This window comes from Scleropages formosus, chromosome 6 (assembly GCF_900964775.1).
Source record: "Scleropages formosus chromosome 6, fSclFor1.1, whole genome shotgun sequence".
NCBI classification, from domain to species: Eukaryota; Metazoa; Chordata; class Actinopteri; order Osteoglossiformes; family Osteoglossidae; genus Scleropages; species Scleropages formosus.
In genome coordinates this window covers 15101229-15127171 of record NC_041811.1, presented here as the reverse complement: position 1 = coordinate 15127171, position 25943 = coordinate 15101229, and the positions used below count along the sequence as shown (strand labels likewise).

General features: G+C 40.1%; 1 protein-coding gene across 5 annotated transcripts in view; it reads left to right on the top strand.

Moving 5' to 3' along the window:
* wrn (WRN RecQ like helicase) overlaps window positions 1-20169 on the top strand; it is a 33536-nt gene extending 13367 nt beyond the window's left edge. For 3 of the 5 annotated variants that reach the window (XM_018744761.2, XM_018744760.2, XM_018744765.2), the window contains 17 exons: window positions 1192-1284; window positions 1583-1724; window positions 2362-2532; window positions 2667-2761; window positions 4153-4189; window positions 4310-4383; window positions 4869-4941; window positions 5478-5590; window positions 6337-6451; window positions 7177-7302; window positions 8227-8389; window positions 10030-10214; window positions 12009-12128; window positions 12629-12763; window positions 12928-12969; window positions 14305-14457; window positions 19946-20169. In XM_018744761.2, the coding sequence (XP_018600277.2) occupies window positions 1192-1284; window positions 1583-1724; window positions 2362-2532; window positions 2667-2761; window positions 4153-4189; window positions 4310-4383; window positions 4869-4941; window positions 5478-5590; window positions 6337-6451; window positions 7177-7302; window positions 8227-8389; window positions 10030-10214; window positions 12009-12128; window positions 12629-12763; window positions 12928-12969; window positions 14305-14457; window positions 19946-20059 (1951 nt within the window). In that variant the 3' untranslated portion in view covers window positions 20060-20169. The remainder of the gene's footprint in view (window positions 1-1191; window positions 1285-1582; window positions 1725-2361; window positions 2533-2666; window positions 2762-4152; window positions 4190-4309; window positions 4384-4868; window positions 4942-5477; window positions 5591-6336; window positions 6452-7176; window positions 7303-8226; window positions 8390-10029; window positions 10215-12008; window positions 12129-12628; window positions 12764-12927; window positions 12970-14304; window positions 14458-19945) is intronic. The other 2 variants (XM_018744763.2, XM_018744762.2) reach the window with 2 other exon arrangements.
* The last annotated feature ends 5774 nt before the right edge of the window (window positions 20170-25943 follow it).

Genomic DNA, 25943 nt, shown 5'->3' with positions numbered 1-25943 from the left:
ACACTTCCGGATACACTAAAACATCTTTAATGTAACAAAACATCCATCCATCCATCTTCTGTCCCGCTTGTCCTAAAAGGGTCGCGGTGTAACAAAACAGTAATAATAAAAATAATAATACAATGTAATGATGATAATAAATGTCACTATAGTATTTATAATAGAGAGAGACATAGAAAGAGGTGATAATGTTACTACTGTCATGATGAACAGAGGACACAGAGGAGGCTGGACCCAAGTCCAGGATCATTTATTCAGAATCAAAGGACTAGACGTGTTCTTGTGTCGGGGACGGGTGAACTGAACAGAGGTGAGGATCTGAAATCGTGGTCGAGGGACAAGGCAGGAAGTCATTATTAAAGAGATGTGGAACGGGACTGGGGACCAATGAAGGGCAGGATTTGGAAGAGAAAAGCGAGGGAGGTTTGAGAACACGGGGGGGGGGGTGTCTTGAGTGAGATCCCGCAACTGGGAATAAGTGTCTTTTATAGCCGAATGCTCTCTCAGAGAGGGTGTCAGAGTGTGTGTGCAAAACATTAAAGAAACTTTAATGTTCGCTTTTCCGATGTTTCTTGGCGTTTCACCGTTCGCGTTATTATTTCCACTTTAGTTTCACTCATGATCGTTTCCCTTTTCTTTGATGCATCACCATCACTTGCATCACATTTGTGCTTTGGTGTCATGGTTAGGAGGGTAAAAACAAAGAAAATTAAAACCAAACACAGTAACACACGAGTTGCTGTTAACAGCAACACTGTCCGACTGAAAAGAAGGGAAGTTTTTGTCCTACCTCGGGCTCGCACACCCCGCCCACGAGCTGACGAACCACTGTAGATGTGCCATGTTTTGATGCGCGTTGCAAAGTAGCACCCGTTTGTTTTTACGAATCATTGTATGTTGCTCGAATTTTTAATATAGCAGGCTTTACAGGTAGTGGTTCGTACTACGGGCTGTATGTAAGTTGGATGTTCGTAACCCCGGGACTGCCTGTACGGAGATCCGACATTGCTGTGCTTACATTTATGGGTTTTACACATCAGAATATTTTTAGATGATTTGGCCATCTGTAATTTATTTCTTTTTTTTATTTACAAACCTAATTCAACATCAATTTCAGCATCTTCACTTAAAATATATTTTCTGCTGAATGGAATTTTTATGGTGAAATGACTTATCTTTTATTCCTTACAGAATAATACTCTCTCACTTTGAAGATAAGCAACTGAGGAAAGCCACCTCAGGAATCATAGGAACCAGTGATTGCTGCGACAACTGTCGGTCTGGGTAGGTTATTTTGAAAAGTATAAATTGTGGATTGCACTGTTTGCAGTAGGTCAGGTGTATGAACCTGGGGAGTTTAACTGGGTGCACTTAATATTTAGTTTAAAATTGAACTCTTCTCCAGCGAAACTTGAAGTTCTACCCAGATTAAATGAGGTAACATTTCTCACCTTTTCTCCCAGCAGACTATTGAGCAGAACCTTAGCCATGAGTTTCAGGCTCTTGTCTAGAGCCACCATGCTATCCATCTGCTGCATAATGTTTTGAATACCAAACTGAACTATTTTTCTCTGGTCACCAGAGCAATGCTGAGCTACGGCAGAGAGGATTCAGAGCCAGTGCTGCAGGATTTTGGTAAGGAGGCCTATCAGCTGATGACTGCCGTCAGCGTCTTGGACGAGAGATTTGGCATCACCGTGCCCATTCTTTTCCTGCGTGGCTCTGTGAGTGGTCCTGCTACTATTGCATTACACTCAGAGCTACGAACATGTTGTACCCTGTTATTTAATGATGTGGTGTATTAAGACATACTACTTTGTTTCAGTTGCTGTGATGTTGAAAATGTTTTTGATAGAAAGGGTCACAGTAAGTGGATAGTATCAAAGGTTTTTTCTCAAATTCTAAGTGAAGTGAAGTTTTTGATTGTCGTTTTAATGGGAAGTTACTAGGAGGTCATACCACTAAGTCTGGCTTCCAGATGAGTAGCTAAATGTTGTCATGGTGGACATTGGCGGTGAAGAAAGGGCACCGGAAAGTTTTATAATAGTAGGTGCTGGCTAGCACTTAGACTTAGGAACCCCTACTCTTATCCTTCCTCTTGCTGTAATACATTTGAGCAACATACTTTGAATTTCTCCAGTAAATTACCCAGCTGTATACATGGGTAAACTATTGTAATTTATGTACAAATCTGACATTATGATTTGCTTTGGAGAAAAGTGACAGGTAAAAGAATAAATATGAAATAATGGCAATAATAAATAATTCAAGTGGCATAAATGCAATGCATTCTGCAAAGCAGAAATGAGCCGTTGGGTACTGGAGTAAAAATACACGGATGATTTATATTTTTACTCCCAGGGCTCCCAGAGGCTCCCAGACCTCTATCGCAAGCATACCTTGTTTGGGGCTGGAAGGAGTGTGTCTGAGGCCTGGTGGAAGGCGCTGGCCCGAAAGCTCATTGGTGAGGAGTACCTGACGGAGAGCATGGGCCAAAGCAGGTTTGCCACCCTATGCAAGCTCACCCCCAAGGTACAGCCCTGCACCTACTTTCCTGTTATCAGTTGTTTGCAGCACTGAAGGATGCACTACTGTATGCCTCTCAGAGCACTGAGGATGTCCCCTCTGATGTGGGAATGTTATTTCTTTTTTTCAATGTGTCAAAGGGGAGGAAGTGGCTGAGCAAATCGAAGTGCGAGACACAATGTAGTCTTTTTCTCCAGCCTGACAGTGATCTGACCACCAGGATCCAGGTATCCAGGTAAACATTGCTGTGGTTAGCTCCTCAGCATTTCACATACCATGAGGTTTCAGCTGAAGTTAAGTTATAGCATTACACTGCATTGGAGAGTCGTCACTGCAGTTTCACAATGGCCGTTTAAGTATCCGTTTGTTTTGTTTTTCTTACTCTTATAATCCTATTTCTTCTGTGTAGTTCAGCATATTGTTTAAACTACTGATTGTACTTTGAGAATGATGTGTCTGTATCTGTGTCTCTTTGTCTGTTAGTAAAAGGCACTTTTATTTTCACTGAGTTTACATCAATTTGAGTAAAGGCCTAAAGTAGCATAGAAAGTGTAAAGCATTTCTCTCAATGGGCCTTTCAGCTGAGACACTGCCTTCACTTTAGATGAATAACTGAGAACTGCTGGTTACATGGGGTCGGACGGGATTGGGAAGAATGACTGCTGCAGCTCAAAAGATATTAAGTAAAGCCTAAAAATCTGTCACATCTATGGAGCAGAATTGTATTGTGATGCTTAAACATATCTTGAACTGTGATCAGAATTAACATTTCCACAAAGTATGAGGTTATAGTGGATCTCAGAGTTTACCTTTTAGAATATTACCTCTGAGAAGGAGGAGCCTAAATATAGGGTAGCATTATGTGTAGCCTTTTGGGTGGTGTTGGAAGTTTCTGTTTACTGTTTTGCAGTGAAGGTATAAAAACTGTTTTAAAAAGGCTCCAAATGACTTGGGTACTTAGTGGATTTTGTAAGCATACTTTAGCGTATTAAATTTTTTAAGGAACTGTAACATCTCATATGTATGCCCAAGTGTGGTGCAGCTAAGACCATCCTTTTTAATTAAATTCTGGGTTTGTTCTTCACATCCCTGTCACAGTTCCCCTTAGGGAACTGGCTTACATTTTAAGCATGTGCTTTTTCGCATGAATGTGAAATTTTATGGCACCTACTGAAATCCACATGATGGGTGTGATATCTCCTCTCAGCTCTGACTAATTCTGTCATAAATGTGCTGGCTTCAGCTTTTCAGCATTTTATCACAGAGAGCCCAAATTTGCTGCTGTGATTATAGGATAAATTCAGAATTAAAGAAGTAAATGGCAAAAAAATTAACTGAATATTTATATATCCCGACAAATAAAATGTTTTTCGGTAAGCTTGAAGTGTGCTCTGCCATCATTCCTCCGAAATCCTACATATGAAAGGCTTTACTTTTTTAATACAAGTTGAGCCCATTGCTTGTTTTTCCCCTCTTGTGCTAAATATCAGAAAATAATGAAAAAATATTAAATCACTAAGTTCCAAAACCCTCAGCAGCAGCGAAACAGTTTTTTTTGTATTGCAGCAGTCTGGTTGTATGTTCATTCCTTGAGTGCTAATCTGTCTGTGTTGTGTGTCATTGTAGACCAGTCCACACCAGATCTAATTTTGTCTCTCCTCGGGTGAGTTATTGGATCTTTATCAGTGTTGCTGTATTCTCAGTGTTTCAAAGGACTTCACCAAAAATATTATGTTGCTGTTAATAGGCTAACCTGGTTATTATCCCTTTACTTCCATCTCAGAAACCTCAGTCAGGTCTCCATACTACACCAGCAAGTGGGAAAGTCCCCATGACTGTTGGCACTTTATCTACCAGGTACTGGATGTCATCTGTACAATCACAGTGTGTCTTGTTTGGCTGATATCTTGTACCAGGCAGGCAGCACACTCATTCCTGCACATAACGCAGTACAACACCCCAGCATATGAGACTTAGTAATTACACTGCGATCAAAAATAGTTTTGGAACGTGACACACAAAACTGTACCAGGGACAGCTGGTAGCATAGCGGTTACAGCTGCTGCCTTTGGACCCAAAGGCTGTAGGTTTGACTCCCACCTCCAGCTGCAGACCCTTGAGCAAGGTACTTACCCTAAATTGCTCAAAATTACCCAGCTGTATAACTAATGTTCATGCTATGCACTCTGTGTATTTTTGTCTGAGATGTATGTCGCTTTGGAGAAAAGCATCTGCTAAATGAGTAAATGTCAATATAATTGCCCTCAGAAATGAAAAATTGTTGAAGCAAATTAAGTTTGTCAATATTTTTACTCTTTTTTTTTTTTTTTCCTCTTTTGCAGGGTACAGCCTCTCCTTCCTGGATCCCTTTTGAAAGAAACCATTGCTGTCTCTCCCAGGGAGCTGGAACTACAGGTAAAGTGAAATGAAACAATAGGTGCTTTTTAGTAAATAAATTAATGTAATGATGTTGGATGTGATGCTGGATGTTCTGGTGGTTGTGTTTCTATTTTATCAGGTACTGAAAGCCTAGATGAGGTACAAGCTATGTGGTTGTATTGGGTGTAGTTCCTCACTTCTCTGTAACTGTTGCTCTTAATCCTTCATGGATCCTTCATGGCCATGAACCATCTGGATGATAATTGCACAGAAACCTGCACCTCCATCAGCTGTGTGCAGACTGAATTTCATGGTGCAACTCCAGAATCTCATTGTTTAAGAGGACACCCTGAAGGCTGACAGTAGCGGATTCCTATGTTTTGAGCAGACTGAAATGCCACTGGGACTAATAAAGCGACTTAGTATGCTTTTAGTGTTGGCTATTGTTTCTGTGAAGGCTGTCTAACAATACGCTCATGATTTCACTTACCATTGCTAGAATCGTGTGGAAGGTTCGTTATAGAAATGTTAGAATGACTTTCCGGTTTTTATTACTTTCTTTTGTTTTGCAGGAAGAACTCTATGCCAAGCTAGTGACTGGTCGCCAGAAACTAGCCAGTGAGAAAGACATTCCACCAGCCATACTGGCCACTAACAAAATCCTACTTGACATGGCGAAATTCAAGTAATAATCTGTGTTTTGTGGCCTCAGACAAAGTGTCAAGTTTGTATGTACTGGAGCAGAGAGCAGGAATGTATTATTGTTTTCTGCATAGTCCCTTTGGATGTGCATTGTGGTTTTGTTTGTTTTGACAAATGTAAATTGTGCGTCCATATATTTTTGTGACCTAACATGTAGGGTGATATACAGTAGCTCTTTTGGATGCTTGACTGGGACTTTGATATTAACTAAGGCAAGACTTGCCTGTAAATCCTTCGATATTTTCCTGGGGGTCTTTCTGTAGTATCTTTCAGTCAGCTCTTGGGTGAATCTGCTGGGCCAACCTGGCCTAGACATAATGTCAGTGGTTTGAACTTTTCTTTATTATTCCATGTTGTTTTGGAGGGTGGAGTTCAAAATTGCTTGATGCCTCTTTTAGTGCACTTCATTCTAAATTTAGACATTTGATACAATGATAAATGTAGGGTTTACTAATGTTTTCTTCTCAAAGAAATTGCATTTCTGTTGATTTAAATAGTACAAATAAATACAAAATATTATTTTACTTTACTTGCTTTTTAACCCGACTGTCAGATTTGAACCTGGTTTCTTCAAGTCAAAAGGTGACAGCTCTAATCGCAATGCCTGCTGCTACCTCTATGTTGAATGTTAAATATTTCCCATGAGGAAACTAAGAACTGGGATGCTATTGGGAGACCATTTGTGTGCATAACTGCTGTTTGTTTAATTGAGGTTTTCTGCATTTCCAGGCCTTGCACAGTGACCAGCCTAAGGCAGGTTGAAGGTGTCTCAGAAGCTAAGTCCCGCATGCTGGAACCACTGCTCCAAATCATCACTGAGTTCTGCCATACCCATGGCCTACAGGTAGGGCTGTCTTTCCTGAGGTTAGTCATCAAGCAGCAATGACTGGGTAGTGGTTTGTGTCTGACAGCTAATTTTTTCTCAGGCTGTAATTGGAACATGGCTTTTGAGCAGGGTTACTCAGCTTTTGCTCTATGTGGCCTTCTGATGCACCCCCTCATCAAGGACAGGTGTTTCACTCAAGTGTCATAAATGAAGCTGAAACCTAACTGTAACGTAAATGTTTATATGTATCTCAAAAAAGAAAAACTACTAGGAAAGTGATTAGGAATTGGCGATATTCTGGTAAAGTTTTATGCAGCTACTTGTGTGATGAACGTTGGTGCATATGGTGAAGGAAACAAACTAACTGTACTTAAGAATCACGCATCTGCAACTATGACTCTTTCTCCTCATGTGATGCACAAATTGTATTTTCTATGAGATGTACGTCACTTTGGAGAAAAGCATCTGCTAAATGAATAAATTCTCTTTGACCATTCTCATAAAACTCTGCAGTCATTAACAGTTTGAAACTTGTCAGATTTGTCAGAAAAGTATTCAACAAGGATATCAGTTGAGACAAGAGTTCAGACCCCTTGGATATGGATGTGTGCTGTCTTTTAGCTGCCACCTGTTTTTATTGTGCAGACTAACATAACATGGCAATACATTGGAATGAGTTTATGTCCTCTCCTTGATTCAGAGATAATCTTAAGTTTACAGTGTTTGTCCTTTCTCTCCCCAAGGCCAAGGTGACCTCCAGTTCAACATCTCTGTGCACAGAAAGAACTGGACTAGTGGTGAGCGCTACATCTCTGCCAGACAGTGTTGCTGTAACCTACAGATTGTTCCAGGAGGAAGGAAAGAGCTTGGTATGCAGAGTTACACTGCTCACAGCATGTCATATATACAGTATGCCATCTATTTTGAACGGTTCTAGCTGAGCTTAGACAATGCCAGAATGGAAAAAACGTAACATGACGTGATCTGCGCTACCAAAATTTTCATATTTAATTTAAATGTGGAGAAGCATGACATTTTAATCCATGAACAGTTCACAATAGATATTCCAGTGCATGCCTTATGATGTGGGGAATGTTGGCAATACTCTCTCCTGTCTGTTATACCCATCTTCTCGGCTGTTGTGTGTTTTTTTGTATTTTATAGTTACGGTTGTTCATTTAGTAGATGCTTTTGCCCAAAGCAACAAACCACCTGGGGAAAACAAATGATTTTCACTGACAGAGAGACATACATAGACGCAGGCATAAAATTTAAAAGTACAGTCAGGTTGTCTGATGTCACCATTTAAACCAGTATACATTACGTAGGTACCTGCATAAAGAACTATTAGAGAGTAAATCAGGTTACATTAAAAGTAGCATTACATCACTAGCAGCATATAGAGATGATAGGAAGTACAAAGGTATTTTAGTCAAATGCCATGTAATTTTGTGGAGTATGTAGCAGATCTGGAGAGAAATGAGTCCCAGAGAGATGTGCTTTGAGATCCTTCATTAATATTGAGAAAAATTCAGCAGTTCTGAGTGAGAGGGGTGAGATCAAGGAGAGGCGACAAATGGGAGGGTTTGGCAGGTTAAACGCAACTCGTGCAATGGCATTCTGTGTCAGTTGGAGAGATTTGATGGAGGAGGCAGTTAGGGCAGACAGGAGAGACTTGCAGTAATCCAAGGGGACATCACCATAGCCTCTACCAGAAGCTGTGTAAAATTTGTGAGATCCTTTTCAGAGTTTGATTTTTAATCGGCTGTCTTTGTGTGTTTGTGTGTGAACAGAGACAGGTGTGTGACCAGCGCAGCCTGCCCCTGGCTGTGGTGGAATCTCACCTTCTGCAGTCTTTCAGGGCTGGATGCCCACTGGACACAGAGAGGGCAGGCCTGTCTGCGCTAAATCGTGCCACCATCACCCGTATCATCACTTCCCACCCAATCAACTCAGGTAAAGGGCTTTATTGTAACAGGCTTTTAGTGAGTTTGAAAGACAACAAACGAAAAACCAAAATGTGCAAGTAAACAAAACCGCATTTGCAGCTCCTGTGGGACTCCTTGGTAACGAGCAAGGGGTGTTGGTTTATGTTGGTTAGACTGCTCCAGTGTCTTCAGTTTACACAACCTTACTGACCTCTTCCTTCAGCTTATGATTATTCAGAGCACCTATACAGATGGAGTAAAATGTGTTTTCCTGGGTAAACTGCCCCTCCTGTGACATCAGTCATAGGCATAGTGTGTAGGATGTTATTCGCTGAGGCCGCTAGGTTTTGTAGAACGAGTGCAATGACCCATTTCCCTGGTTTTCTGCTGACTGCATATTTATCTCTTACCAGCTTCAGAGTTTGTCTGTGAAACCCCAGCTCAAACACCAAGTGTCACACATAATTCACTTTCTCTTTGAGCTTATAACCGAGTCAAGTAAGGAGATTTAAAAATGGATCTTGTCTGCCTCTGGCATCTTGCGAGCTATTATGAGGGCAGTATAAATCTGCTGCTCCTCCAGGTTTTGGAAAAATGCACCTGAGCTTTGATTTAAGACAGTGCTTGAGTAACTCTGCAAACACTGGGCTCATTTCTGATACCTCAATAAAGCAGTCACTGTGGCTGGGACATCAACTGAAGGTTCAAGTTTTTCATTTTAGAACAGCAGAATTGGTAAAGGATTCATTTTTGGAGTTTGGATTAGAGAAAGCTTACAAAAATAAATTTATTATGCTGACTCTGTATTTGTAGTCTGTGCTTTAGATTGCACATTCAAACTTGTAAAGGGATCATTAAACAATTTGTTTTGACTTTTTTTCCCCCAAACCCTGATAGATAAGTGTGAAAAATGGTAGAATCAAAAAAAACTTATGAATTTGCATTAATATCAGTAGGAGACACTGTTTACTGAGTCCCAAGAGAACTGAATGTAAGTTTGTTTTTCCAGACATTACAGATCTGTTTGTTTACAGTCTGCCACCATCTAGTTAAACACAGAACACTTAACTTTGTAGTTTACCAGTGTTCTCAAACACTTGTAGCAAATGAATGCTCTGTTGTTAAATAATGAACACATTATTAGTGACGGGGGGGCGCGGTGGCGCAGTGGGTTGGACCACAGTCCTGCTCTCCGGTAGGTCTGGGGTTCGAGTCCCGCTTGGGGTGCCTTGTGACGGACTGGCGTCCCGTCCTGGGTGTGCCCCCCTCCAGCCTTACGCCCTGTGTTGCTGGGTTAGGCTCCGGTTCCCCGCGACCCCCTATGGGACAAGCGGTTCAGAAAATGTGTGTGTATGTGTATGTGTATGTGTGTGTGTGTGTGTGTGTGTGTGTGTGTGTGTGTGTGTGTGTATTAGTGACAGCCTGACTTTGCACACCATAGCTCTGCAGGAAAAAAAAACATAAGACATTAAACATCTCGACCAAATACCCATTTTTTTTTTTTTTTTTTTTTAATTTTTTTTAGTTTTGCAAAAGGCTCTTCCCTATTCTTCACTGACCTGGCCCTGGTTAAGCTGTATAAATGGAGACAAATTCACACCACTTTGGAGAAAGATGTCCACTAAGCAGTTTAATAATAACAATAATATTGTCCCCATACTTCTCCAGATCTCAGCAATATGAAGGCCATTCGAGCCCTGGTGCCTGAAGACATAAGTAGCTTCATCATCCAGCTGACTGTGGCAGAACTGCAGAAGACAGGAGTCCCCACCCTTCCTCCCTCTACTGCTCCTGCTGCCCACGAGGCTGCACCTCCAGTGGTGAAGAAGGAATTCACCTGGATCGAGCTAGAGGTCAGTTTCCACTGCACCAGGCATACCTGCTTCCTGGGCACCTTTTATCTGAATTAAATGTTTTAAAATAGTATTCGTTATAGGGTGTATTTTTGTTAAAGATTTACATTTACATACATTTATTCATTTAGCTTACGCTTTTCTCAAAAGCAGCTTGCAGTGTTAAGGTTACAATTATTTACCCATTTATACAGCTGGGTTATTTTACTGGAGCAAGTTAGGGTAAGTACCTTACTCAAAGGTACTACAGCTGGAGGTGGGGATTGAACCTGTGATTTTAGATCCAAAGCCAGTAGCTCTAACCACTATTATCTGTGTGTAAGACAGAGAACAACATACAGAACATTTTTAACATTTGTTCTTCAGGGGCATTCTGTTCAACTCCATCATCATGAACAGAAAATGTTCTCCTATGTAGCAGTCAGTGAATATGATCAACAGGGGGCAGCAGCACTTCATCCAAGCGTGTTGATGCTTGAACCCAGGAAATGCACCTGGTGAAGAAGATATGCAGGGTGTTTTCTGTCAGGTGTCCAAGAATTCAATCAGTCCCAAGAGGAAGATATTAATTCTACAGGCTGTTACCTTACCTGTGATTTAAAGACACACACACGCACACACATTGGCTGAAGCCACTTGTCCTGAGCGGGGTCACAGCAAGCCGGAGCCTAACCTGGCAACACAGGGCGAAAGGCTAGAGGAGGAGGGGGAACACCCAGGGCAGGACGCCACTCTGTCACAAGACACCCCATGTAGGACGTGAACCCCAGACCCACCAAAGAGCAGGACCCGGCCAAGCCCGCTGCGCCGCCACACCCCGCTGTGATTTAAACATCATCCAAACAATCAATATATTGCCACATGCTATGTTCTGGGTCTGTTTTAAATTCAGAATTATATTTATTGCAGAAATTAATGTTCAGTGCTGTTTAAGAAAGCAAAGATTTTTTTAATTATGATATACTTACTAATTTAAAATATGTTTCAGGTAACTTTAACATTGTATTTTAAAATACGTACTTCTTTTTTTAACAAAAAATCCTGAAGAACTTTCTAAGATTTATTGTGCATAAAATGAAATATTTCCATTTATTTAATTATTAGTGGCATTATAGTTCTTTAAATCACTATATTGTTTTGACTCATTTCTAACCAGTTCAAAAATTTTTACAGGAAAAAAAAACGTCTTTCACAAACAGGCCAGACTCAATTTCTTGAGGATGGCACAAAACAGCATGGTTCAAGTGTGCCTCAGAGTAATTGTAACTGTACAGCATAATTGTTGTGACTTTTATAAAAATATGAGAAGAGAAGTTAGTCTTCCCTATGCACGCTTCTTGTTGCAGTAGTCTTAGTGCAGGATCTTGGGAGCTGAGATAGTGGATTTAGTTCCATAGTGAGACATCGCTGCTTTCCATGTGAGAAATACCTTGAATATACATGGTGCGTCATTTTTCTACTTATTTTTTTTTTTCCCTAGCTGACATTGTTACCTACCCCTACTTACACTTATAAGCTACACAACATTTTATTTTAGCAGTACAAGTGAATTTCCTTGTTCAAAGACTTGGTTGTGAGACTCCTCCTGAGATTGGACCAACAACTTGGTTACTGCTCTTAACTGTCATAGTGCTTGCTGCCCTTTTCTTAGTTGAAAAGCTCAGTTTGTCTTAAACCATCTTCATAGTTTTGTTTAGTGCAAGTCTAATAAAACAGTGTTTTGCAGCCAGGACTTGTCCGACACATCTTGAGTTTCTCCCTGTTCTGAGTACAGCCAATTGAAATTTTTAATAGAACAAACCAATGAGGAATGAAAAGGGACTATCCTCGTTCAAGAAGTCAACGGCAAAGTCGGACCTTGAAGGGCTCCCTTTGAGTGACGACGAGCTCTTCAGTGAAATTTCCATGCCTGAGGTAAGCCACATTTCCACTTCTTTGTTACTCCTAACTGTTGTCTTCCCGCAGTAATACTTTTGAACACATTAGATGAGAGTAAATCTACTTTTACTGTTACGACAGTGGAGATGTCAAGGCATTTTAAACTGTCTTCCTTTGAAATGTAAAACATTTGCCCATCTAGTTTGTCGAAGTTGTCAGTGCCTTGAAAACAATGCATATGCATATAAGGATGAATGAGGCATCCCACCCACTGCTCTTATGGAGATCTGAGGGAAGCTGGCATTCATAAATATCATGCATTTCACAAGAGAGTAGGGCATTGTAGATCCTTTCTTCTCTTATGCATTTTGCTGACAGTGAAGTGATTTGTTTCTTGCAAGTGAATCCAGGCATTTACTTTGTTTTGATTTTGCCAAACAATTGCAAGTTTCTCTTTTGGCAGAGATTTTTTGAAATAAGGCATAATGAACTGGTGCATAAGGTGTATGTCCATGTTCTGGATGTCTTTCTCTCAGGAATCAGGTCCTGACAGGTTGGAGGATGTTTCTACTGCCAAAACTTTGCATTCCAAAGCCATGGAGCTGGCATCCTGGAACCAGCTACAACTGGACCGGGACACCCAGGCGCTGTTCTTTGACTCCTCTCCAAAGGTCTTTGTGCAGAAACTTCAATGTTTTACATTGTTGTGCATGTTAATGAAAGCTTTTCAGCATAAAAATACTGACTTGCAGCAGGTTTAGTTTAGATCCCTAGGGAAAGATGTTGATCTCCATGATGAAATAAGTTACACTAGCAATGTTCCCCCACCCTCCAGAATCAGGACCCCAAAAGTAGTGCTGTGCTTCGGGGTTTAAAGGTAATTTCTGCTTCCAAACTGTTATGCACCAAATACCATCAGAACACCAAGGAGCTCACCTTTGATTCCTCTCAGAAGGTGTTTGCACAGGAAATATTTTACATTCCTGTGAATAGAAAGAATGTGAAATGCTTTAACGCATACAACTGCACTGGCTCATCAACCTGCGAAAATAATTGGGACTAGAATTCTGCTTTTAACTCATTTTGTTAATCACTCAAGACTTACTTTAGACACACATTTACAACCAATAAAAGGTAAATAATAACACTGAGTCTTTACAACACAACTGAAATAGGAAATCTGCTTGTTGCTTAATTTATTTGTAACCCCAAAAACACTTTCACTACTACAGTCAATAAATGCTGAATAATACTTGCGTTCCTCCACTTATTAACAGGTTAGGTTATTTAAAAATGTCAGACAGAGCTATTGTAAGTAAAAATACTGAATGCTAAAATTATAATTAATAAAAAATGCTTTCATTCATTCATTATGAATAACTGCTTGTTCAATGTAAGGCTGTGATGGTCTACTGTATCCTGGAGGAACATGGTGCAAGGCAGGGTACACCCAGCACATAAAACCACTCTTTATTAGCAAACTACATTAAAATTAAAACTTGTCTAAAGTATTCAAAATATAAATTCAGTATCTCCATAAACTCACATTCAGTGCTGTTGACCATTTCATTACATAACAATGTCTAGTGTTCATCAGCTTTGCGCCATGTTCAATTCCTTTTATCTTCCAAGTTGCTAAAAATTCAGTTTATTTACTGTTAAAGTTATCTTAAAATGTTGACTGTAGCTGTGGCAAATGAAAATATTTTGTATGAGTTCTTATAAAATTCTTTAATTTTCAGCTACATTAAAACTAAAGTCACTTCAAAATGAAATTCAGAAATTCTTACTCGATGCTGGCTGTTTAACAGTTCATCTCATAAACATGTGCAGCGGTTGTCATTTTGTTGTTGATCAGCTGTCAGAATACCAGGCGAAAACTGTAAACACTGTAGAAGCGAATTGAGTGAAGGTGGTCCCACACTCTTCTTTTTGTTCTATCTGAGAGTATTTTACACCCAACTAATGACTGGATGTGGAAACTCAGGTTGCTTTCACTCTGCAACATATAGAAATTTTAGAAAATGGAACAATGAAGAAAATGCAATTAAAAATAAAGCGAAAAAATGTTTTCATCTTTAAAAATGTCACTCCATTTTGAACTGATGATGCCAATGTATTTATATATAGCAGGTTTAGTTTAGATGACTAAGCCACGATGTGGTTTCCTGTTATGAAATAAGGTACACCAGCAGTGTTCTCTCGTCCTCAGGAATCAGGATCTAAAGCTAATGCAGAGCCTTGCAGTTCAGACAGTGTTTCTGCTTCCAATACTTTTTGCACCAAGGGCACTGGGTCAGCATCCAGAAATCAACCACACCTAGATCAGGACACTCAGCAGCAGACCTCTGTTCTTTCAACAAAGGTAAGCAGAAAATTGTTTTTCATCCCATGAATATAAGCGGTCGCTATAGCTGCAATACCAGGTTCTGGTTGCTGTTTTTCCATGTGGATGTGGCAAGAAGAATGTCTTCAGAATTGGTCATTGTAATACATTCACTTGAAGTGATAGACGAGTGTGAGCATATATTCCTGAGACCCTAAGAATTTTTTTTGGATACATTTCTAGAAGTTTTAGAAGCCACATCCCAAATGTGGTACATTTAAAAGTATATAATACCCTCTCTCCTTTGTGCATTTGGACTCAGAATTGTACCATGTATAGATTGGGAGAGGTGGGGGCACGGTGACCCAGCGGGTTTGGGTGGGGTCTGCTCTGTGATGGGTTTGGGGTTCGAGTCCTGCTTGGGGTGCCTTGTGGCGGACTGGTGTCCCGCCCGGGGTGTGTCCCCTCCCCCCTCAGACGTACACCCTATGTTACCAGGTTAGGCTCCGGCTCGCCTCGACCCCGCTCTGGACAAATGGTTGTAGGCATTTTGTGTGAGTGTGTGTGTGTCTCTGTGCTTTAGGAGATGCACTTAAAAATACACATTCTCTGGAGTGGGCAGAAATGAATGGCTGGGTCTCAGGAGGATATTATACTTTCCTATACTGTCTGAAAGTGATTGGTAGAATATTCACATCCGTTACAAATAACAGTGTTATTGTAATTAAAAATATTCATAGTGCTGTCTTTTTATGATATGTTACTGCATTGAAAAGCATTTTTGGAAAGTTTCTAGACTAAGTATTTCTGGAGACAGTTTTTAATTCACCTGTGGTGGTGTTACACAAGGATGTTCAAATTCTCCAGCCACCCTTCATACACTTCTTAGTCTTCTTGACTGTAATTTTACAGTAAACAGATTTGCATGTAAGATTTTATCAACTCTTCTTTTGTAATTTTGTTTTTGAGAGCTCAAACTCTGTCCGTGACCTGGACTGTAATTTCCCTTTCGCCCCTAATCAGCAGCCCACAGTGCGCTTTTCATCGGTTATTCTTGGGCCAGTGTTGTCCTGCACATGCTGTCTTGAAAAGGCATATTTGATCTTTTTGTGCCGACGCTTATAGTGTGCTGCACTGAGCCAATCAAAGGCATAATCAAGAAATAATAGCAACTATTTTTACTCAGACAATGCAGGGTTAGTAATTTTGGGTCCTAATGAGGTCTTCGTTTTGTAGTTAGTAAATCCACTGTGAGTTGGAGGAAACAAAGCTTTGTTAAATTGCGTTCACAACCAGCTTCCTTTACGATGAAGATGGATTTGATAAAACAGTTCAATGTTTTATCCCAGGCAGTGCACAAGGGGGGAAAAATGTGACTAAATGCAGTGTTACATGTAGTGTGATTTGATGTATGTGTATAATAAAAATGCACAATATACCATCCTTTATGATAATCAGGTAAATGTTTTCACAAATGATTACCACACTTGATTTCATGACCAATCTGAAGGACTTCTGCTGCTTTATGATGATTCTTAGTTCAGAGATTCTTAATGTTTTTAAGGCCACAGAGCCCTTAAACTGATGAAAGCTTTTGACCTTCTGTGAAAAAAATGGTCACAAATAAATTTGTAGAAACTATTGTGCTAGGGGGGGCGCGGTGGTGCAGTGGGTTGGACCGAGTCCTGCTCTCCAGTGGGTCTGGGGTTCAAGTCCCGCTGGGGGTGCCTTGTGATGGACTGGCGTCCCGTCCTGGGTGTGTCCCCTCCCCTTCTGGCCTTACGCCCTGTGTTACCGGGTAGGCTCCGGTTCCCTGCGACCCTGTATGAGACAAGTGGTTCTGAAAATGTGTGTGTGTGTGTGTGTGTGTGTGTGTGTGATTTCATGACCAATCTGAAGGACTTCTGCTTCTTTATGATGATTCTTAGTTCAGAGATTCTTAACGTTTTTAAGGCCACAGAGCCCTTAAACTGATGAAAGCTTTTGACCTTCTGTGAAAAAAATGGTCACAAATAAATTTGTAGAAACTATTGTGCTCGGGGGGCACGGTGGTGCAGTGGGTTGGACCGGGTCCTGCTCTCCAGTGGTTCTGGGGTTTGAGTCCTACTTGGGGTGCCTTGCGACGGACTGGTGTTCCGTCCTGGGTGTGTCCCCTCCCCCTCCAGCCTTACACCCTGTGTTGCCGGGTTGGCTCCGGTTCCCTGCGACCCCGTATGGGACAAGCAGTTCAGAAAATGTGTGTGTATATGTGTGTGTATTGTGCTCAGTTTATTGCACTGAAACATGATTGTCTTCAAATGGAGTTGCTTCATAGAAAAGAATAGCACGGTAACATTTTTTGAACTTTAGTGTTGTTTTGAAGGCTAACCTAGTCTTCACAGGTCTTCCTGAAGCACCATGGACCCCTAAGGGGACTGGAGCCCAGGTTAAGAACCCCTGTCTGGAGTATTCTCAAGAAAAGTTCCTGTTTGCTGGAATCTTTGTTACCATAGATGGAAATGTAACGAAATCATAATAAGGGAAAGCAGGTAAGTGTAGGGTCTAAGAGGAGAATGAAAGGCTAAACGTATCAGGACTTTTTGGAAATGTTTCCTTGGGGGGACTTTTGAAAGAGGTTTTAAGAGGTGGAGGTCACAGGTCAGGCTTGATTGTAGGAGAAAGTGTAGAGGTCTGGCAGACAGGTGGTCAGTAGGTGTCCGATCCAGGAAGCGTGCAGGAGGTTCACAGAGCGGGTAAGTCCTCAGGGGATGAAGCAAAGGTGGGTTTTAGGGAATAGATGGTTGAATATAATGTTTATGTACCATACCTGCTTACTCTGTTTTTGCTGATCTCTGTGTTTCTTTTACATATGTGTATTGTACCTGCATGCAATAAACAAGTAAGTCACTTTAAACAGAATGTGTGACAAAACAAGAAACTTTGATATAAATATCAGCAAATTTTTCTTACTAGAGGAAAAATCCATAATGCATTGGAATTAGGGATGATGAGTGGTCTCCATTTATATCAGCATCAGGGGTATAATAAAACCCCATCTGCGATCAGCCCTGACAAGAAAGCAGGAGGGAGTGTCCTGGTACATGGACAGGTCTGCTTTGTGTGTGTGTGTGTGAGTATAGGTTGGAAGGAGCCATTGTCTCTAGGGCGTAGGAGTTGGAGGAGAAGCACAAGGTCCCTAATGAAGGACAGCCGCCAGTGGTCAGTCAGCTGGATTGCAGTGACTTCCGTTTCTCTGGTTTGGTGGTTCTTTGTAAATTGTTATTCTAGAATTGTATGTACCTGGGAGAAACCACTTAATAATAGGAATGGCTCCAACACATGGTGTAAATGTGAGGGTGATTTTTGTCAGGTATTGCATTTTCAACAGTGGTGGTGTGGCCCAGCTGTCGGGGCTAAGCAGCTGCTTGTATCGGGAGTGAGGAAGGGGTCAGAGGTAAGCTAGCCTCTGGCCGTCCTGCTGCACTCATCTTGTTAGGCAGAGCAACCGCACGCGGATCGATCCACAAACAGGATTAAGCAGAGCCAAAGGTCGTGACACGTGGCTCCCTGAAGAAAGTGCAGCTCTTTGTGTCACACTAATGATGCAGGCTGCCAATCTCCGTGGGCCTTTCTCATGTTTCCTATTCAGAAATGGAATTTTCCAGATTTTTGGATTTCCAAGCATGATTATTTCCCCAATACATCCTGCATCTAAAATGGATTAGTATTTGCATATTATATACACCAGAAATTTTCTGAGTCAACACAAAGGGCAAGGATTACTTTGAACCTTTTATCTTGAATTCCTCACTGGATACAGGCATGTCGTATCTGCTTTTGTCCTTCACTGAGTGATGAGGTAAAGAGATTGACAGGTGGTGATCTGTGTGATTCTTTAGAGACACATGGTAATAATGTTACTATTGACAATTGTTTTGTGAATTAAATGTTACTATATTATAAGCATTCAGTGGGCTCTAAATTTGTGTATGCAACCGCATGTCCTAGAATGGAGTTACTTTAAGCAGTCTATTAGTTTAAACAGTGCTTTTATCAGGTTTGTGTGAGAAAACAGCATTTTGTTTGTTCTGATGATGTAACATCACGCTGAATGATCATATGCAAACGATATAAAACTTCTTCCTTGCTGACAGGGGTTTCTTTTCTGGAAGCTCTTCATGGGTTTCATGTTCTTAGTGGCCGGTTTCAAGAGGGCTAAATTATCCTTTGTTGGCTTCTTTGTCTTACAACCTTTGTCTTACAACCTGCAAAGCATTTGTGAGACTGTCAAGAGAAGTGCCTTACCTTACATTTCACTTCACTGCACATGAATTAGAAGAGTTCATTTTATGTGTCCAGTCCATGTCGTTTCTTGCCATTTTCTAGCCATTCATACTTTTATTTTCCGATTTAGATTCTGGTTTAGTACCTGTATTTTACCATTTAACCTCTTGCTCACTGGAACCTGTACATCAATGTTTACATTAGTTTTCTCTTACAAATACAAATATAGACACAAAAGAGAAATATACATGGCAATCATTTTCTTGTTCTTGGAGTGGAACAGTGAGCTCACAAAACATTTAGCACCAAATGGAATGGCGGGGCAAAAACGAATGCCCCTTAAGTAGGAAATGAAATTTAGAAGAGCAGATAAATGGCTTACGTAAATTGTGATGGATGGTAATCGAATGAAGATGGCCAGAGCTTCCTGTATTGGCATATCTATGTCTATTTCTACATTTACACAGAACCTGGGTACATTGACCCTGAAGTGACTAAGTAGGGAAACCTTCACAAAGCAGTGCTTTTTTTTTTTGAGTGGCCAGAAATCTTGTAAGGTTCTTCACAAGATACTTTCTGACGTATAGGGCATTTTGAGGCATGAGACAACCTGACTGTTCTTTGACAGTTGTGTGTTTACATCTAAAGCCCTTCATCTGTTGTGAAATGTTTTTACCCCGAGTTGTACTATACGTCATTTAAAGTCTCTGCTAAATTAATGTGTCAACGAATAAATTCAAATGTAATATGTTTTGTTTTATTCAAGACATTTACAGAACTTAACCCATAAATAAATTTGAGAGATGTCTATTATTAATATTTAATCAGTTGTAACATGGATTTACGAACAAATCAAATTCCAGATTTCCAGCCACAGTTGTGTTGATAAGTTGACGAACCAGCGTGCTAATTGGATTCGAACAGATTATACGGCTATAAATTGTGTACAGTAAGCTTTTGATGTTATCACCTTTACTGGCCCAATTACTAAGATATAAGGTTGTAGCTGTTGCATTTTGGTGACATTTTCTGCACCCCCTGAGTAAGTTAGAGAGCACTTTTCTTTTGTACTGTTCCTCAAATCCTTTGCATACCTATGGTAACAATAGGGATACATTTTAAAATAAATTGATTATGGTTCCTAACCCTAATTCAGTACAGAAAATTAAGAAAACGATTTTTTTCTGTCTGTTTTTGAAGCAGAAATGGTTAAATAAAAGTGTGAGAGAATGCTGTGTTCCTACCATGTTGTTTGTTTTTACAGACTGTCAGTCAACCTGTGAAAAGAAAGTTACCGGAATGGTCATCACCCACGGTGCCCGTATCCTCGGCCACGGATTCAAAAAAAACCAAGAAGAAAAAAGGACTTTTCATGTAACGTGTCATTGTGAGGGATTGGCAGAGGAGATGTTAAAATAATATGGTAAGAAAAGTACAACATGTAGAACAGTAAAAGTATTAACGTAGAAGACAAATTAAGGAAAGCACTGGCCAATAACTGTATAAAATTTAAAGACAGTATTGAATGACTCTTTGATTTCTAAAGAATAAAGTAATTCTTTATAGTTTTCTTTCTACAAATTTTTTTATTTGAACAGTAATATTTGTGTAAAAATGGTGATGCTGACCGATCGAATGAGTACAGATTCTTTTTTTATTTTAGTAATACGTATTTCTGTACTTGTCTATACTGGATTATATCATATCATATTTTGGTGAGGACACGGTTTAATTTATGGATTAATAATTTAGTTTTACCTTGCAATCATAAAGTATAACTTTGATAATATATCTTAAGGGCAAGATATAAATCAATAAATGATTAAAAATGTTTTTATTTAACAGATAGGAAATAATGGTGTTTCCCTTGTGTGTAGATCTACATTTTAATTCCAGACGAATAATCCCTCTTTACAGACCAGTTTCTACAGGGATTAGGACAAGGTTTTGGGTTAACTTTCACAGATGAGTGCTGTACCTCTCAGAAAATGACATTTGACATGTAGGAATTACATGTTGAAGAGAGTAAATATTGGGGATCTAGTAGCAAGTTGCTTTAACTGTCATGTTTACTGTTACTCATTACAGTACATGGTCTTCTCAAATTGTCTTACATTATCCATTAAAAAAAAAAATCTATGTATGAAAACATTTAATTAATGTAATTTTACAAAAAGACCCCTTCCTAAATCTTTAAAATCTCAGTTCTCTATATGGAAGAAATCCTGCAATATTGACACAAAGAGAGGCTTCTGCTCAGCGTTTCCATGCTTGTGCAAGCTGCTGACTGTGCTGGATGTTAGCGGCTATGCTGGTTGGACCTGTAGGGCTTCTGTGAAGGGCGATGCTTGACCTTCACTTGACACGTGGGGTGTCTGGCTCTGTTTCAAAGCAGTTGTTCTTGCTGGGTGTGTTTGATCGGGCTACTGAGCCCTGATGAAGAACCAGAAAATAATGACATTGGGGATGATAAGATTCATTTTAAAGATTGCAAAATGTGGACTTTTTTCAGCCCTCCTGAGTTATGATATTTTATTTGTGTTGAGGTGTGGGATTTGAAAATCCTTTAAACAATGTTTGCATAAAAATTACTGCAATGGCTGCAGCTTTGGACTTTTAATAATTATAGTTTTAATTCATTCAGTGCTTTGTTAAAGTATGATACGAACATTGACATTTTGTGGCAATTACTGCAATAGAGGTGTATTTTTGAGCTTTCTGCCATTGCAGTTTATGACTGTTTCTGAACTTCCAAGTAACAAAATTCTGCTATATGAAAATTTTTTTTAGTAGTAGTTATGCTGGCTTGTCTCTTCAAATCATGTGCCAGAGCGTTGCTTAATACACCAACAGATAGTAATTGTGAACAGTAAGTGCTTCTGTAAGGTTTTCAAAATAGTGGAGAAGGTGTCAAAAAAGCAGACAGTGAACGAACTGTACATGATCCTATAGCTTCAGTATCTACCCAAAGTGGCCATTTGTCCATCACCCTCTGCTTCCATGTGAAACCTCTGGCTGTATGTTGATTTGCATGCTTCCAGGTAAATACCATACAACTTGCACTGTTTTTTGAAATTTCTTATAATGTTTTTATTTATTATTATGCTTAGACCGCAATGGGTATTAGTGAATTTCATGATGTGAAAGAAAGGACTGAGGAGCTGCAGTTGAGCACCAACAGGCTGCTCTAGCGCTGCACCAGGGTTCGTTATTGGCCTTTCTTATTTACAACCTGTCAGAAATATCTCTGCCAGGGGACTCCAACACCCAGGTCCATTCTAGAGCTGTTCCTGCTCACCAGAGTTAGGGGTTGTTTGCCCTCTTGCTGTGCATGATCTCCTGAGTGGGAGAAAGAGAGACAATCCAAATAGCCCCCCTGCCATCCTCCAGAGCTGTCCATGTTGCTGACTTTTACATTTTTTTTCAGTTAGCAGACACTTTTCTCCAAAGCTTTAACTCAGTAAACAAAAGCTTATTTCACCAACAGATGGATGCAGATACAGACTTGGTATTGTCAAAGCAGTCAGTTTGTCCAATACCCTTGTTTTGCTAGAGCAAAACATTAAATGATTAGCTGCATATAGAATTGATTAGGAGGAAACCAACTTTCTGTTCTAATTAAGTTCTTAAGTCATAGACCAGTTTCATATATAGCAAATTTGTCTGGCTCGTGAATTACTGAACAGGTAGGCTGGTGAATCTTTGCCTTTAAACGCTTGTATTTTGCGCTGTATCAGCACTTGCTCTGCTGCTTGTCACATAAGTGTGTCTTCACAGGGGCTCAACTTTTGTTAAGATGTGTAAAAAAACTGTTGTACATAAGTTGTGATAGTGTCCAGATTGTGACTAGTCCCCGGGTTACGAATGTCTGACTTATGTACAACCTGTACTTACGAACCACCAACACCACCCTGTAAAGTGTACCATAATTTGAGCTACATACAAGGATTCGTAATGAACAAATGGGCGCTACTTTGCGGCATGTATCAAAACCTTGTGCATCTGCAGCGGTTCGTCGGCTCATGGGTACGTGAGCCCGAGGTAGGACAAAGTTCCTTCTTTTTGGTCGGACCGTCACACCCACGACCTCGCCCTGAACGTCCACACCTGCCCAAAAATCAGAGCAGTGCAACAGAAAGAAGCCGCACCTGCACACCCTCATTTGAATCTCATTTGAGAAACCCATCTCTTCAGCGCTTTCGAGTGAACCTACAACAACCTACCAGTCCTTCCAAGTCCCTTGTTCTCCTCAATCCCTCGTTCCCGCTCCTGATGTCCACGGCTCCCAACACTTGCGTCGCCTGCTCGACGATGACATCGGATTCTCCCCAAGACCTACATTTGTGCATCGACCGACCCACTCCTGTCCCCGACCACAAATCTTGCCTGCTCCCTTGTGTACCGTCAATAAAGATCCCATGATTGCGTCTACACAGACACACACACATGCAGACACACACCTACCTCAGTCGCCTGCCTGCTCATAATGACACGGACCACGTTGTTAAGTGTCTTGTGTGTTACTGTATTTGGCTTTAATTTTTTTTGTTTTTACCCTCCTAAACATGGCACCAAAGTGTAAATTTGATACAAGTGATGGTGATGCATAAAAGAAAAGGAAAACAATCACGATTGAAACTAAAGTGGAAATAATAAATTCAGTTCAATTTATTTTTATAGGTCGCTCTTCTCATGCAGTGACACAGAATGCTTGAACACAAGGAGCGAATAAAGCGATCGGGAAAAGGTAAAACGCCAAGTAACATTGGAAAAGCGAACTTTAAAGTTTCTTCAATGTTTTTTATACCTGCGCACATTCTCTCTGTCCTCCTCTCTTTCCCTATTATAAATACTGTAGTAACATTTACTATCTCTTTGTCTCCCTATTATAAATACTTTCACATTTCTTATTATTATAATTACGTTGTATTATTACTGTATTGTTAGTGTTTTAGTGTATCTGGAAGTGTTTCTTTAATGTTTTTTATGCATAGAAAGGTACACAATACACTATATACAAAAAGAAACATTTGACTGCCGTTAGACACGTACCGTACCTAATTGTTCCGACTTACATAAAAATCCAACTTAAAGACAGATTTAAGAACAGAACTTGTTTGTAATCTGGGGACTGCCTGTGCTAGAGTTCCTCTGAAGTGAAAGGATGTCATTCTCTTGAATTGCTAATTTCACTGTCCAGAAACACTACATTAGTTTAGGTAAACCATCTTCTTTTTCATCCCCCTCAACCTCCTGTGTCTTTCTTCTCATAGCAGAGGAAAACTGGATTTCCTCACAACAGACAATTTTATCTACTTCACAGAGAAACTCGCTTTACTGAAAACCAAGTTCACCTCAAGTAACTTCCTCCACTGGTCCAGGATCTCCAAAAAGGCTGAAAAGGCACTACAATGGAATGTTCGGAGCTCTTTGCCCAGACTTTGATAACGTTTAATCTAGACTCTGTACAACTCCTCCTTGTCTGGTCTTCTGGCCTCTACCCCCAAACCTTTCCTGCTGATTCAAAACAGTTGTATTTTGTTTAACTTCCCAAAACAGTTGCACATTTCTCAACCCCACCTTTTCCTCCAAGACATTCCAGTTGATTTTCTTACCTACAGCAGTGACTTTGTGATCTTTGAGAGCTGTGCTCACGTTCATAAAAAAAAAAAATGTAAAGACTCCTTCAATATACAAATCTGAAAGCACAGTCCACGTGAGTCATGCTTCACAGAACTCAGAAACAGGTTGCCTATATGAAAGCGAATACATTACTATTCCTGTGGGCCAGAGATCCCTTGGGAATACGGTTGAAATTGAAATATGTTTCCAAGCAATGTCCAGCAGTGATGTGCTTTTGCACATTTTGCTCAGGAATTTTCAGCTGGCTAGGCACTTGACGGATGCAGCTGCCCAGCTTACTAAATTGCATTTTCCGTGCATGAGCAAAAGAGTGGCAGGTGAAACTGAAGCAACAGGTTTTCATTGTACTCACTGTTGTCAGAGCAGATCCTTATTCTTTTTCACGTTTTTAGCTGACTTATTAGAACCCGTATGTGTAGAAAACGCATACTCCATGAAAGTAGGTCATGAAATTTTTTGGGCTATTTTGCATGTAATAACCTGTATCAGTGAAATTATCAGTGAATTTATCCCTCGTAATGAAATACACTCTCACAAAATCTGTAAAATGTCGAAATAGACACACCCTAGTCTTCTGGGTTTTTAGTTATTTTTTTCCCAGTTTTTGCACTTGTGGCTTTGTGAACCTGGCTCATGAACCGTAATGTGGAATTAATTAATTTTGATTCATGTCAGTTAATGCTCTCATGTTTAGTCAATGACATTAAACCATTATTTCCCTTCCACATGCAACATGTATAAATAAATATAAGACAATAAATGGTGTTGCTGTGACCTACCTTTGTGAGATTATCGATTTTATATTTCAAGATGGTGTCTTCGTTTATTGGATGCGGGTTACCTTAAAGTACCTGTGATCAATAAGATCTCAGTAGAAGGGCAGGACTTTAGCTATAGAGCACCTAAACTCTGGAATAGTCCGCCAGTTACTGTCAAAAATGCTCCGTCTGTCTCAGCCTTTAAATCCTGGCTAAAGACTTACATGTTCACTCTGCCATATCAATAACCAGTATAATTCATGTTGTTTGTTCTTTTTTCCTTTTGTATTAACCTCTCTCATCTCATTAAGTCATCATTTACTAACAGTTTTTCTTGTTGAGCATTATTTTGCTATGATAAGACCTGATGAGGCTGGCCAGCCATGATACCAGCACCCCATGCTGACTGAAGCTGATGACTGCCTGCCATGATGGACGAGACATGCCTATTTGAACTGGGATATAAAGTCAACTAACACTCATCTACAATGTTATTATTAGTTGTAAACTGACTTAAAAGTCTTTTTCAAGCTAGACTTCTCAGGAGGGGTGGGCAGCAACTGGCACTTGGACCCCCAGAGATTTTTTCAGTGTGTTTAATGTAATGTAATGTTCCATGGTTCGTACACAGGACCTTACAATATCACATACTTTTACCTTGGATTCCAAATGGCAAAAAGGATTCTGACAAGGATTTTTTATTCATATCAATTCAGAGTGACAGAGCTCTGAAGGTTACTGAAAATTATAAATAAATGTAAATGATGCATTAATAACTACAGAAAGAAAATACTTTTTTTTTTTGCATATATTAGAGGTTTACATTGATAGCTATTATTTTAAAATCTGACTGCATGTTCT